The sequence below is a fragment of the Corvus kubaryi genome, unplaced genomic scaffold (genome assembly GCF_017639235.1).
Source record: "Corvus kubaryi isolate FWS band 111438036 unplaced genomic scaffold, C.kubaryi_AGA036_p1.0 37300, whole genome shotgun sequence".
Taxonomy (NCBI): Eukaryota; Metazoa; Chordata; class Aves; order Passeriformes; family Corvidae; genus Corvus; species Corvus kubaryi.
In genome coordinates this window covers 2,749,097-2,764,979 of record NW_024581093.1, presented here as the reverse complement: position 1 = coordinate 2,764,979, position 15,883 = coordinate 2,749,097, and the positions used below count along the sequence as shown (strand labels likewise).

The window sequence follows — 15,883 nt, the reverse complement described above, 5'->3', positions numbered from 1 at the left end:
TGAAAGGGACCTGTAGTGTTTGGCTGGGTGATGCTACAGCTCTGAATGACGACATTTGGTTTTAAGGGATTACTTTATCATAGTTTTCTTTGGCTTTTTTAAACTTTTTTTAAACTTTTTTTTTAAACTTTTTATTCTTGACATAATTTCTCAGAGGCTGATGCTAAATTCTTCCATTTGTGAGCTATTAATAGTAAATCACCAGAAGTTTTTGATGATGAGAAGCACATATTTATTCAGAGAATCACAGACTGGCTCGGGCTGGAAGTGACCCTAAGGGTCATGCAGTTCCAAACCCTCTGCAGTGGGAAGGGATGCCACCAATACAACAAGTTCCTAAACCTCATTTCATTTTTTTTTTTAAATTATTATTTAGTTACGTTTTGGGATTTTTAGGGGATTAAAAACAATAAGAGACTTGTAATTCACAAAGGCTGCAATCTGAGCAATATGTGTATCTATACAGTGGTTTGCATAGAGAATTTCAACTTCCCACATTTGTAGTGATGGGAAAATTTTGTGGTTTCTTTGGTTGGTAGCTTTGAAGTGAGTCTGTTAAAACACCTGTCATAAAAACAACATAAACTCCAATGGGTGTTTTTTTCACCAGGGAGGCCTTGGTCAGGGAGCCTCCCATCAAAATCCTGCTGCAAGCACAAGACCCTTCCTGGAAGCCGTTCCCAGCCTCAGTGTGGGCACCAGCACGCTCTGAGCACTCTGAAATTGCTTTAAGCTGCTGCTGCTCCCACATTCAGTGGTTTTCCCGCCTGGTTCTACTTCAGTACAAGACTTTGCAGGCAGGATCTGCCACCTGACAGCCCGAGATAGGTTTGTCTGGAGAGACTGGAGTGTCTGAGGGAAAAGGGTTTTTGTTTCTTTTTTATTTATAATCCCTCTTGCTTTCAGCAAAATTCAATGAAACAGCAAATGAGCTGATGAAATTCTGGTTTTCTGTCCCGCTGTGAATCCAAGGATAATTCTCTTGCCCTAAAGTAAAGTGGAGGAAATGGGAGCAGTTTTTAGTTAAAAACATGTAATTGAGCTTAAACCTTGTGCAGCAGCAGATCCTTCAGCTGTTGGGTGAGTTTTTCTGCCAGAGACTGTGGTGTCTGTCAGTGTTTGGACTCTCCTCAGGAGGAGGATTGTCTGGTGTGAATTCACAGGGTCACGGCTTCGTGGAGTGGTTTTAATTTTGTCTTGTTCTCAACATCCACATCTATTTTAATTGGCAATTAAATTAATTTTCCCCAAGTCATTTCCTTCTGGCCTGTGATGGCAATTAGTAAGTGACCTCCCTGTCTCTATCTTTTCCACCTTCCTCCCCAGTTCTGCTGAGGTGGGGGAGTGAGGGGGTGGCTGGGTGGGAGGCTGGGAGTAGCCCAAGGCCAGCACTCCACTCTTGCTTTGGTAAATAGTGCCTCACCTTTCTTTTTGTGCCTGATTCTGCTTGAATGCTTGAGATTTTGGCATTGTTCAATTTTTAATCTAACCCATCTCATCAATATTCATGATAAAATGAAGTTGTAAATTCTGGAACCAGTGATGGTTCTTTTTCCCTGCGGTGTTCTACTCTGGGATTCAATCCCAGTGAATACCCAGAAAGGAAGGATCTCCACAAGGTCCTCTGGCAGCCCTGTCTTCATGTTGGTCTGTCTGGAGAGAGATGAAAATGTTGATGAAGAGGATTTCTGTGTAACTTCCCAGGAGTGCTGAGTGGCCACCCACTCTGAGACTATTTCTGTGCTTTAGGACCAGTTGCAGAGATTACATCATCAGGAAGAGTTTAGGTATTGGCCATGATAGACTCTGGAATTATTTCTCTTTCTTTAAAAACAGTGATCCAATACAAGAAGTGTAGACTTTAAACAATTAAATTGAATTTAAACAATTATACAACGTGTTTTATTTTTTAGTAAAACTCCATTGTTGTTGATTTTATGCAGCTGGTATTCCTTTCTGTAGTTTTTCTGAAAGCATAATGCAGTTTTTAAAGATCCAGGGGAAGTGAAGTGTAAAATAATGAGAGCATACAGGTAAGTGAAAAGTTTGCAGCAGCAGTAACTTGAGGAGCAGGTAGGGAATACAAAACAGATTGTCTGCAGAAAAACCTTTCACATGAAAATATATTACTCAGAGACGTCAAAACCTAGAAAGTTCATTTAGCAATTGCAAGCTTGTGTGAGGATCTCTTACTTAAATAGCTGGTAGTTAAATCACTAACATTGTATCCAGTATTTTGTGCAAAATGACTCTGAGAAGAAATTTGAGACAAAGTCTCAAACCTTTGTGCTTTAGGGACACTTTCCTCTTTATACTGGCCTTCCTAAATATTTCAAACCTTCCATGTAAAGTGAAACAGGATTATTGACAGCTACTGTTCAATTAAAAGTTCTCACAATCCTTAGATACAGTGCAGCTCACGAACTGTGTGACAATCCCGGTAGCAGGAAATGTTACAGTTTGGTTTTTCTGTTCTATAAAACTTTTGCAGTAGCCTGGGGCTGAATATTCTGTAAACAACCCGTGCTGAGCCTAAAGATGTATTGAATATGTGAAAGCACTTTGCCACAGAAGAGCCTTTAGAGATCCTGGGCTGTGATGAGGAGCACAACAAGGTCTCTATTGCCACTGCTCGATTTGTGGAACTGGGTGTGCATTTGACTGGGGTGATCCCAAAAGGCTCGCGTCCAAAGTGTTTTGTTTATCTCCTACCCAGTTAAAAGGGTCAAAGCCTTTGATGGTCAAAGCCTCTTCATCCTTCTGAAGGTACATATTCATAGATTTGTTTATGAAGTAGAGTCAGGAAAATATAAAATTTCTTGGAAAGTTTTTTTCCTTAGAGTGAGGGACATTTCTTCCCAGATCTGTAGACAAGCTAATAACATAAAGATATCCACTTGTTCCAAAGTGGATACTTATAATGTGTTTTTTCCTTTTTTTTCCCTTTTTTTCCTCCCCCCAGTGAAATTTGATGACTGCAAGGGAAACAACAAATTGAACTTTGAAGTTTCTAACCCAGACTTTACAGTGGAACTTGATGGGAATTTGGTTGCACTCAAGAATGTATCAGAAGTTGGCAGAGCCTTGTTCGTCCACGCGCGGTCGGAGCACGCCGAGGATATGGCAGAAATCTTTATTCTTGAAGCAAATGAAAAACGTGGTGCATTAAAGGTAAGATAAATACCAAAGATTAAAAAAAAATGTGCCAAGGAGATGCTGCTGCTAAATATTTACATGTGTCACCTAGGATTGTGAGCAATTTTAATCTGTTAGCAGAGATCAAAATCAGTCTTCAGTGCAGATATTGCTGTAACATTTTAGCACTTGGTTTAATTTGTGATGCAGATTTCCCGGGTTTTGGAAGATGTGTTACATCTTCAGGTGTGAATGCTAAACATTTGTAAAGAGTTTGTTCAAATGAAAGAGGCCAAGTATTAAAATTGGCTGGTTCTTCCAGTGTATGTTATGCCAGGTAATCACAGCTTGGCCACAACTGAAAATGGAAAATCAGTTTAAATGTGTAACTTAGAATTTACAGAACCTTCATGTTTCACTCCAAGTCTAAGTACATGGGAATGAATTGTATGCTGTGAGACTTAAATTTTCATATTGGTCTGCTTATCTGACATTGTTATGTGGTAAACTACTCAAACATCTGCACAGAAACAACAGCACACACACTCTGTCTCTATGCCCTGATGATTTTTGTTCTGCTCTGTCCACTGAATGCTTTGTCCTTTCTTTTCCCCTCCTGAACTTCAGTGTAGAACAAACCTCATTCTCTGGGGGATAAAGCACTTCACAAATTGATTGAATTGTTTACTTCACAACCCTGCAAGTAACAAAAGGAAATGTGAGATAGCCTTCACTTCTGTGTCCTGGCATTTACGAGTGAGGCAGGCAAGACAGAGGCTCACTAGACAATTAAGCCTGGTACCTTTACAGACCTATAATTTCACAGAAATATAAAGAAACCTCGATAAAAATGACTGATCTCTTGTCTTGATTTGGTATTTAGACGTTCAATTGCCAACATTCTCATTATATTCCTAACAGTATATTAGTATAACTTAAGTCTTCCATTAAAAAAAACAAATTATCTTGAGGAGAAAGGTTGAACAAACTTCTGAAACTCTGTGGCTGAGGAAAGGTTTTGCTCTGCACTTTAAGCAGCACACGATGAGAATACGGATTGCCAGCAGCAGAGAAAGAACCAGAATGTCTAACTGCAGAAAGCTGATCGGAACACTGAAATGGAATTTAATTTTATTAAAATATGCCGTTTCTTCACCAAATTAAATTTTAACACAGTCATACTTGAGGGAGTCTCTTACGTGGAGGAGCTGTGACTTTAGGACTAGAGATTGCCAAATTCAGAGTACGAAAGCTCCACTTGCAGGAGCAAGCTGGGCACTTGGCTCTCCTGTGCCTCAGACTAGCAAGTCTTGCTCCTTCTGGTGCGTTCACAAGAGTGTTCAAATGGTTTTATTTTGGACTCTTAGGAGCAGTTTCAAAATGGGGATCATCATCCTCTGGTTAAAAGTCACTAAAACCACAGAGGAGTTTGAGATGTCTCTGACAGGAGGTCTGGAGTCAAACTTCAAGGGACTGGTTTATGTGTAAAGATCTGCTTCTCTGATAATCATATTCTGAAGTTTTGCTCTGGTTTTCTTAGAGAAGCAGCCCTTCAATATCTGTGAGGGGAGATATTCCATGGAAGCTACAATCTAAGGGAAATCTTATCAGATATTCTATGGAAGTTGCAATCTGGAGGAAATCTTGTCTCATGAGTAGGAACTGCCAGATGTGTATTTGCCCAGACTATTATAAGCTCTGCCAGTGACCTTTTCTCCTTATGTACTGTTTGGGTTCTGGGGAGTCTCCCCTCAGAATGTTCCAGAAATATTAATTGATGCCTAGTGTTGAAATCTCTCTCCAGACTGCATTTGAAAGCCAGGGCTGATTTGGCCCCACTCCTGGATTCTGTTCCAACCACTTTGTGTTGCTTCACAGAGAGACAACCAGTCTAAATCAGGCATATTGTGGCACTTGCCAGCCTTTCCTTGCAGGTGACGATGTCAGAACATCATCTCAACATTCATTCATCACCTTTTTCTGGATTTTGATATTCAGCCCATAACCAGATGATTACCCATTTAGTGTGGGAATCTGTGGTGTTTGCAATGCCCTGCTGAGTTACATGATGCCTTAATGTGCCCTGGGAAATCCATCCAGTGAGGATCATCCCCTTCTTCAAGGAAATATAAAGATCTTTGGGGCTGGCTGTCCTACTCTGTTCTCAGCAACCCCTCTGTAGCTGTTAAACCAAAATTTCTTCCCAACCTTTTCATCTATTTGCCTATTTTAAACACCAAACAGACAGTGTTGTCTTTCTGTTCGTCATACTTGAGAAGGATATAAAGACTACAGCGTCCTATCTAAAGAGATTTTATGATAAATTTGAACTTAATCTTGTACTTTTGTAGTCTAAATGTGTCAGCATGGAAACAGCAGAACTGCTCCATCTGTTTATGCAAGGAGCCTTGGCTAAGAAATGCTCAGATGGAACCTTAGTAATTCAGCATAATTCTGTGGGGTTAAAATGAGCACATGCTGGAGCAGTGCTTAGCATTTAGTACTTAGAGAACAGTACCTTGTCTAATTAGGGGATAAGTAGTTCTTAAGTATTTCCCCACTGCCAGCAACTGCCATTTCTCTTCTGAAAGCATGTAACCTACATCTGTGAAATCCCATTGTTAATGTTGCTAATTGCAGATTCCCAACATGTTTGGGAATGGCTCTCAACAATGATCTCTGATGTGCTGACTGGCAGTCTGAGCCTAGGAACAGAGTGTAGTTCCTAAAACTTTCTGATTGCTACCAACCGTACTTTGGATGAATATGGAAATTATTTAGAGGTGCAATCTGGACTGTGCAGAAAAGCTTTTGGTATTCTGCTGGTGAAGGGGTGCAGTTCTTTCCTGCTAAAGATGGGGGATGATTCAAGCTGGCTTCACTGATCTGTCCTATGTGATTAACTAAATTAACTTCATGGCCAGAGTGTAATCAGTGGCTGTTGGAATATCACTTACTATATAACTGTTATTTGCATCTGAGGGCCCTGTTTTCCTCCTCTTCAGCCAGAAGCACAACAGATCTGCAGAGCCTGCAGCTTTCCATCCAGGGGTGGCCTGAATGGCTACAGTGTGGGCAGAGAGGTGGTTCCTCAATCATCAGCGAGCTTGGCCATCGCTCTCTGATCACACAATCTGCTGCAGGAGCAGATACTGCACTCCTGCTTTTCCTGATGTCTGCACGTTTCACATGCCCTAAACCCTGTGAATCTCTCTACCTACAGATAGGCATACATGCAGAAGTCTATCCATCAGATTCCACATCGGATTCCAGCTGGAATTGCTTTCTGTAGCCTGCTGGAGGTCCCCCCTCCCTCCAATGATTTTGACACTGCTCTCTGTCTGTCTTGACAAAGGGGACTATTCCCAAAAATCTTCTGTCATTTCTGAGAGGCATTTGAACGTGAGTGCACAAAAGAGCCTGTGGAAGGTGTAACATCACTCTTTAATAGATATGTGCCTGTACACCCTTGGAGTTTGGTGCAATCAGAGCTCAGTGAAAGAATGGGATTTCAGGAGCTTTCCCCATGGAGCGGTGCTGGTGAGCAGTGGAACATTCCCATGGAGCAGTGTTGGGATGTGCACAGCTCTGCTCGTGCTCTGCTCTGCCCAGCATTTGCTTGATCCCCTCTCGCACAGTCAGGACCGGAGTGCTTGGGGATATGAAAAAAAAGAGACCTGGAAATGTTCTGATTCACCCAGGATTCCCCAAATGAACTTTGGATTCATTCTGAATAATTCAAAGTGTTGCTAAACCTCAAATCCCTAATGGAAAAATAAATCACTCACACACCCTCGCTGGGGAGAAACTGGCCAAGCCAACGGCTGGCAGCATTCTCTTTATTTTTTGACTTGTGTCTTGTCCAGTGTTTGATCCCTGCTTTGTTCTATGGAGAAAGTGGGACAACTGAAAGTTGGAAATTTCATCTCATCTGAGCATTTGTCCAGACATTAGTGGACTTATGTATATATTGAAAGAGTCAGGTTTTGTGGAAGGCAGAAAGTGTAGCCAGGCCTTTGTAGAGCCTCATAATAAATGGTGAGTTGCAAAAGGTGACAAGCTGGGACTTGAACTGTGTCCTCTGAGGCTAAATAAGATGGTGTCTGCTGGTCCTGCTCCCCCTCTGAAATCTAATGCTGGTTTTAATGAACATACCCTCAGTATACTGGGAGCAAAAAGGAACCCTTGGGAAACAATCTGTCTCTGCCTCTTTCTGTGTGTTGGCAGCCTTTTTAATTTTTTTTTCCTTCCCCACAGCAAAGGAAGTTATTTAGGACTTTTATTTGTTACACCATTACAGACACAGGGTGAGGGGTGGAGGGGAGTGAGATATCAAGAGTCTGGCACCAAAGCAGATAACAGGGCAGGCAGATATTCGGGAATTCCAGGCTGGTAGTGACTTCACTGTATGGTGCTCAGCAGTCTTCCATGCAGAAGGATGAAATGATTAAATAGAAACTGTCAAACCCTCAGGACACATTTCAGGCACTAGATAGAAAAGGAACAGGAGAAAGAAAAGAAGAGATAAGAGTGAGGAGCACACCCTGAGACAGCACATTGTAGACGAACTTTAAAATCATCTCCAGCAGAAGGTCAGGCTGGAGGAAATGAAGTTGCCCCAGTCCTGCTACTTTGTCCAGTGCACTTTTACCAGCCAGGGGCTGGGCAGAAAGCTGCTGCTTTTTTTCCCTTTGTCAAACCACTGCTTTTCCCAACACCAGCACTCAGCTGTGTTTGTTACAGCAGTGACAGCAGCCTCAGTATCCTGGCGAAAACTTCCTTGCAGACCCAAATTCTCGTTCCTACCAAGTCACAGCCTGCATGGATACCTTTAGTGCAAGTTGCTTTCTGGCTGTGCATGTTTCCTAAAGTATCAAACAGAAATAATGAAACTAAGCTCCTTGGATTGAAACCATAGCATTTCTTGTTTGCGCCTTGCTCTCTGCTTATCCCCACAGGATAGAGATTGCAAATATTATGGATATGAGATAAAAAGTGCCTAGAGCCTTAAATCCTACATGTATGGCTTTCTGCCTTAGAACAGATGATAACGGATCAATAATCTTATTATGAATCAGGATTCTCTCACAGCAGAAAATATTCGGGCAAGGAAGTGTGAATAGTTGAGTTTAGTCATCTGGCAATTCAATAAGTTATTTGGAAAATAAGATCAAGAATCAGCCTCTCTGATATAGCAGGCAATCGCTCCCATTAACGTATATTAGCATTTTTCTGTTTAGAATAGAATTCCAAACAGGCTGAAAATGACTGTGCAGAGGTATGGAGACGGACTCTCATACGAGATATTGACAAACAGGCTCCAAGAGTTCCATGTTATTAGATTTTGCATATAGCAGTTGCTGCAGAAAGGGATGCACTGCATAAATAAAATACCATGTTTTGCATTTAATTTTAAGGCACAAAATAGAATAAGTCACAGGGGGTGCATCAATATCTATGATACGTTTGAGTTATTAAACTGATCAAAACTGCATATAGAATACCATTTCCAGAAAAGCTGGGCAGATCTTTTGCCTTCAGATATGAAAGTGTCCTTCAGGCATATAAAGAAGGATTTTCTTGAAGATCAAACAACAACAACAAAAAAATAATTTTCTCACTTTTGTGTTCAGTTTGGCAGAAAGTTTAACATATTAACATTCTCCCAGCCATTAAGTTATTAAGTTGTTATCACTCCTGTTACTTTTGTTATCGCACTGCAAACACATATTGACCTGGAATTCATGCATAAAAAGCTGAGGTAATAGTGATTTTAGGATTTGATACCTGTGTATTGGTGGCATTTTCATAAATTACTTTTCCCTGCTATAATCACCATTGAATAGATGCTATTTTTTAAATTTTAAAGTCTACCTTGCTACATTTAGGATTTCACAGAATTCATCTCGATTAATGTCAATGAAAGCAAGAGCTTGTTCTCATCAGTGGGTCGTTCTGCAGTGTCATTTAGCTGCCTTTAAAACTATATTTTTATAAAAATCCTCTGTGCAGACCACTTGCTGTTGTGGAAACAACAAAGAGCTCCTTTTATATCAGAAATCTCCTTAACCACTCTTTTCCATAGAAATTCCAGTCACCTATTTTCCCTTTTTACCCCTCAGCCTGATCCAGAACCTGCTGAAATAATCAGATTCCAGTGGCTTTAGCTCAAGCTCTGGGAGCAGGAGCTGTGCCTGACAGTGCTGTGTGGCTGTGGCTGCCGTGCCCCTTTGCTGGGCAGTTTTTGGGTGTCCCTGCAGTCCCACACAGAGAACTTCTGATTTGATGGACACCCACACTCCCCTTTAGCTCAGCTCTGCAGCCTCCCCTCACCTCCATTGCCAGCCTTGTGCTTCCTCAGGTCTGCACTGAATTTACCCTTCCCCAGCACCAAGGAAATGCAGGTTTCATGTACACTGGCTTTGGAGTGTGCTCTGACAAAGATCCATTTATCTGAGAATTATTATGGTGCCAAGAGATGTGGCAGTTGCCATAGCAACAATTACATATTGTGTTGAATACCAGAGTAAATGCTATAAAGAACAGGAGCCACTGGTGGTTTTCATTAATTTAATGTTCCTTTTCTGGACAAAGTGTGACTCTTAAGTTTATTCACTGTGTGTGTAAGTGCTTAGATCAAATGTGTGGGCTCGCTTCCCTCCTATTTCCCTCAGTGTGCAACTTCAGCATGTAAATGAGAAGTACTTGGTTATTTAAGGAGAGAAAAATGGTCTCATAGACTGGAAACATGAATAATTGACTGTGAAACAAGAAGGTGTTAACTTCCGTGAGTGTTCAGTGCCTTTCTCTATGAGTAATCTACATTCAGATTTTATGTGAGCTGGGGATGTATTTACCCAGGAAAAGGGACTTTGTGCTCTTCAAGAGCAAGCAGAGCTAAGACAAGTGTTGAATATATTTAGGAGTGATTCAAAGGTGAAATTAGAGTATTTTTGAGACAAATGCAGACCTTGTTAATGATTTCAAATTATTTACAGACTGATCTGAAACAACAGGCAAAATTCTTTGTAATGAATGCATTTTATTAAAACCGGCTAAAAACAGAATTCCTTTCAGCCCTGAGCTGCATTTGGGCTGCTCAGTTGGCTCTCCCTGCTTCAACAGGTACCATTTCATCATGGTTTGATGTGGTGGAAACTTCAGTTTTTGTGGAAGCTCAGAACCAGATGTACTTCTGGAATGCACTAATTTTGTTCTATTTTCTTTCCAAACACACTGAGGTCTTATCTGCCATCCATATGACCTAATGGCGAAGCTTCCACTAATCTCAAAGAGAGAAATTACTCAAGGATTGCTAAAGTCTTGTATTTGAGCTAAAATTCATCCTGGCACATAGTGCCAAGAAAATACCTACTTATTTCTTGTGACTAAAACATTTTATGAGAGTTTGAATGATGGATAAGTTGTCAGAAGATATCTTGAATTTAATTAGCTTCTTTTTATGATCTATTACATTAACTGTCCTTTATGCATAAAAAGGAGAAATCCACTAAATGTTGTGGATGAGTGATAAACCATCATGCAGTGGCATATATTTTTTTTAAGTATTTATTGTTCTGAGTCCAGTTTGGAAGTATTCTGGAACAGACAAAACTGTGCCAATCCTATGCCTTAATCTTCAGAGGTTGATGGAGTTGTGTGGAAACTCGTGCCAGAGGTATGGAGAACATTTAAGGAAACCCTTTGTGAAAGGTTTGAATTTAAAATTCATGTAGTAAATGAGGATATAAGTAAGAAAGCAAGAGGCTAAGCATGATTTAGTAGAACATTAAGCACGATCATAAAGGATAAGTAGATGTCTCTTAGGATATGTAATATCTTTCATTTATAAAGTGGCTTTCATCTTGTAAGATCCTCAAAGTGCAACAATTAAGTACATGGGGACAGGATGTGTGTGTGCTTGTCTTAATACAAACATCTCTAAAACGAGGCATTTGCATAGATATCTTTATTTTTGACACTTATTTCATATTACTTTTTCACATCAGGATAGGAATAGAGTCTTCTTAAAAGAGCGATTAGGGAAAAGGACCTGGCGATTTTGAGACGATATCAGAATTACCATGGCAGCCTAAATGTCCTCAAATCCATCATGAAAAAAAGATGTTACTGAAACCAGAAGAACGTGTGAGATGTAGGGTGCAGAAGAAAAATTGTCCATTTATTCCATGGTTGTTCTCTCATCTGGCACCAGGAATGATGCAGTCAGTGCACGACAACTACCCCAGATCCACCTGAGAGCTCTCAGATTTATTAAGGAACAGAGACAATTCCAAGAGGAAATCAAACTTAGTTGTGCCCAAAACTAAACTCAAGGTTCTTTTTTTTGTGTCAGAGACACAAAATATTGCCGGTGTTTTCCCACTATCAGCTTCTCCCTCAGCTTCCAGAAGCAGCGTGGATTTGAGAGAGCCATGATAGGAGAAATTATTCACATGAAAAGATGATTCCCTGAGTAAGGGTTTAGTAATTTGTCTCCACTGGACACATCAATAATACTCTCTAATGATTGCCCCAGTGTTTCCATGCTGATTTTCACAATCCTGAAGGAACATTTATTATGGTTATTACAGTAACACCTATCTCAGCACACATCTTAAGCTTTTAATGCAGCATCACAGGATAAAAATCTACATTTGTCCTCCCCCAACAATTGATTCTGCCATTGCAAGGACAAATGACTCCTTTTGGACCTAAAATTCCTTATTTGTTGATCATTACAATTTTGATGCTTTTATGATTATTTCTTTGCATCTTATTTTGCAGCTAGGTTTTTTTTAAGTACCTAGAATAACTTGGCAACTTGAAGAATGACAGAGTTAAAGCTTAGAGTAATTCGGTGTCTTCATAATAAACAACTCTGATAATGCTTGCAGTCATCCTGGAGTTATTAATCATCCATCTCCTCGCTTATTTCACCACTAAATCAAACTAAATAGCCTTTGCATTAACCAGTTGATCCATCTGAGAAAAAATAGTTTTACTCTTGGTTTATGCAGTTTCTCACTGAGAGGGCACCCGGGGTTGTGAATGTACAGCTCTTCTGTGGATGGTTCACACCGCGTCCTTCTTCCTCACGTGGCTGTGCAGGGAAGCTTAAGCAACTTTCTGACTTTATTTAAACACAATTTCATCTTTTCTGTGCTGCTGTATTATGTTGTCCTTACGTGGTTTTCTCTCTTTCCCTCCACTCCCTACAACCATCTCTTTGAAGCTGGTTTGGTCATTAAAGCCAGAATTGACCCTCAAATTGGGAATTCAGGCAGAGGTAAGGCGAGGGGATGTTAAAACTTCAGTTTAAAGTTTAAAAGTCAAAGCTGTGGAAGATCTAGCTCTGAGTTTGGCTCACATCTATAACACTCAAACTCATCACTGACAGAGCTACACGAGCGTGTGAGCGAGGCTTAGAGCTTTAAGTTACAGAGTTGATTTTAGGCCTGATTATTCACAAAAGCGTGTAATTAATCTGTCATAGGAAAACACAGCAAGCAGTGCACCAAATGCAATCCCCATTAAGTCAACAGGAGTCATTCCACCGACTTTAATGAGCTTTGAATCCACTCATAAATCTGCTGTGAGGAGTGTCCAAATCAAAATTTATCTGAGGGTGACCTTGATGTTAATTGTTAGTGCTTCCATGTTGTTTAATTGCCAGGAAAGCTGAATACATTAGTGGGACTATCATATGGTATGGTCCTGTCTATTGGATACTATTAGCATCAAGTTGATATATGTAATATTAATTGTGCATAATGTTAGTGGGTAGTCACAGTCTGCCAGTTATATTTTGTGTCTGCGAAACAGGAAAAAAAAATCTCTTCAGTTATTTTTAATGTTGCTTCTGCCTTCAGCTGAATTCCTGCAAAATTAATGGTTTTTTGATCAAGAAGCTCTTCAGAGGATCTTAGAAGTTTCACATTTATTCAGTGGCTTTTAATCCCAGATTTTGTGTACTGACTGTAATTACTTTTAAATTATATCTCAAATTTGTAAATAACATAAAGAAGATTCTGTTCAGTCCTATGATATTTATTAAATTTAACATCTGCCAGAAAAGTTCAATCATCTGTATCCCAGATGGAAATCTCTCCTTCTTTAACTTGTCATATTTAATTCAATTAGGGGAAAAACATGGGGAATATGTTAGAAGTACAAGAAGGAAGGGGTTCCTTTAATTTTTCTCTACTAAACAGAAAAGTACATGATTTACTTGAGGGACATAATTACTGTAGCTTCCAATGGTATAAAAATATGGGAGAGTTATAGTTAGAGGACCAGGGGGGAGAAATTATTGTTTTTGTTTAATGGCTTTCTGAATTCCTTGTCAGTGCTGGTAATTATTGTGTCTTTTCTTTTTGTTGGCACTCAATGCATTAGGCTGCACTTAGGATCATTTTATTAATGGAAAATACGTTTCTGAACAATTGTGAATTAGATAAGTGGCTTGATTAAAACTCATTCTTTAAAACTATAAAATGAGAAAATAACTTGAATTAACCTCGAGTTTAGACAGTGGGAAGATAAGACTTTGTTTTCCCGTGTGAGGGTGTGTGCTTAGGAGAATGAAGGGAGACCAAAAACCTCCTGCATTGGCATTTCTCCTTCAGTTTACTGAGCTTTGTAGAAGCACTGAGAAAGATTGTGGCTTTAGGAAATACATGCAGGAAACACAGCAAGGAGCTTCCAGAAAAAAACGAAGCTGGACAAGAGCAAAAAGTGTTACTGCTGAGGATCTTCACTTTGATACCTCTTTGCATCCACTCCCCCTTATGGAGTTACTCAATAAGCACATTGAAGGTGAGGAGTCAGGGTACAGGGTGACAAGGACCTTTTACCTTTGCTGCTGGAGTTTCAGCAGTTTAGAGGTTGAGGCTGTTCCACTGCATGGTTTAACTTTATTCCATCTGCTCGGTGGGGACCATCTGAGCTCAGCTCCAGGGGCACCTGGAGGTCTGGACGTGCCCTGTGGTCCTCCAGGTGGAGCTGCCTGATTTGGTTTCTCCCTAGGAAGGTAATAAGAAATTCAACTCATACCAGGATGTCTTTGCCTTTACCTTGTGCTCATCTCCAACAAATATCCTCTGACCTTTGACACCCCATTAGCATCATTATTATCTAGTCCAAGGAGACTAATTTGTAATCTTCTGAAAACAGATTTACACGTGTGAAGTGCATTTCTCAAAAATATCAGTGGACTTGTGATGGAATGCTGAGTTCTGTGGGAGTCATTTAAGCAGATGTCTGTCTCTCTCTAGATACATGTGAATGTGCTACACGGATTTTGTCTCAACTAATAAGCATGAATTATACATTCTTAAATGCTTCTTCCATTTATCAAGCTTAATGTTGTTTAAAAAAATCTGAAAACAAACGGACAAAAAGTTTAGAAGATTTTCTTTTAACTTTCAACACGTTGTAACTTTTACCATAGGTGACAACTACCTTAATTCACTGTAATAATTGCCTTATAAAAATGGCATACTGAGCAAGTTTTTCCACCAGAAATTTTCATTTTGATTCTCAATATTTCATATCTGACACTGTGCTAAATGAGAACATGGCTTAACAGTTGATATTGATTTGCACATCATTTTTTCATTTCACTTTCCTATTCAAAAGGAATCGGTGCTGACAAGTTAATGAACTCCAGCTACAAATACAGAGATAAGCCATGGGATAGGTTTAGTACCTGCCTTGTTCTAATTACGAAAGGTTTTCTTTGGGTGACTGTTTCATGTTCACTACAGGGAAACTGGAATAAAGTGACTGTCAACAAAGCAGACAGCTGGAAAAGTGGCATAATAGAGGGCTATTTGTAGAACCTTTAAGCAAGTCTACCTCAATTTATCCCAGTATTTTTAAGTCTTTAATATTTACAGGTGGAATACAATTAAAATGAAGGTACACTGAGTCCTAGGGCTCTATGTTGAATAAAGATTCATAAAATTGTGGTACTTTATATCTTTTATTTTTAAATTAACTTATTGTATAAATTAATAGCTTTGGACTGTGGCAGTAGAGATCAGGACTACAGAACCAGCTGTCAGAACTTGTTTGTACATCTTTTGCCCCGGTTTACTTGTAATAAACATATCTGGTATCTAAGAAGTTATTCCAAGTTTTGTTTTGGTGGTGTTTTACACGGCTGAATTAGTGACTCTGATTTAATGAATATTTTGGCTGGTATGTCCTGAAGCTGGGAGCTGGTCAAATCTTGTTCAGCAGCAAAAGAAAAACTTCAAAACCTATTTTGTAGCCTTATGGGGAGATCTTTTTTCCATATAATTTGAAGCTGCATCCAGAAAGGAAATACTGTAAAACTGGGTAAAATTTGAGTTTTATCTTAGCTGATACCAACTTGTGGTGTGAGCAACCGTGAAGTATTCCTGGTTCTTTGGAGGAGGAGCAGACTGTGGTACTCTGTGGTGTAAATTTACTAGAAGGTAATTCTCCACCATCTGGGAATTTTCTATTAGACACTTCCTGCACTGCCAGCAGTGACAGAGATAATTAATCTGACCGGGGAATTTGACCACTGAAGCCACTTGTGGACTTTTGGAATTAAAGCCTCTCTAAATGTTTGCGTGTCTAACAAGCCCATGCAGAAACGGAGTGATGGAAGAGAGAGAAGCTGTGGATATTCACTGGCTTGGGCAGCAAATGTCTGTGGTGACCGTAAAAGGCAGGGAACAGGATGTTTCATACTTTCCACCATGGGCTCTCTTTT

At 39.9% G+C, this 15,883-nt stretch overlaps 1 protein-coding gene across 2 annotated transcripts in view; it reads left to right on the top strand.

The window, feature by feature from the left end:
• The window catches only part of CDH13 (cadherin 13), a 446,705-nt gene that overhangs the window by 154,756 nt on the left and 276,066 nt on the right, over positions 1-15,883 (top strand). For both annotated transcript variants that reach the window (XM_042027121.1, XM_042027120.1), the window contains exon 3: positions 2,963-3,171. In XM_042027121.1, the coding sequence (XP_041883055.1) occupies positions 2,963-3,171 (209 nt within the window). The remainder of the gene's footprint in view (positions 1-2,962; positions 3,172-15,883) is intronic.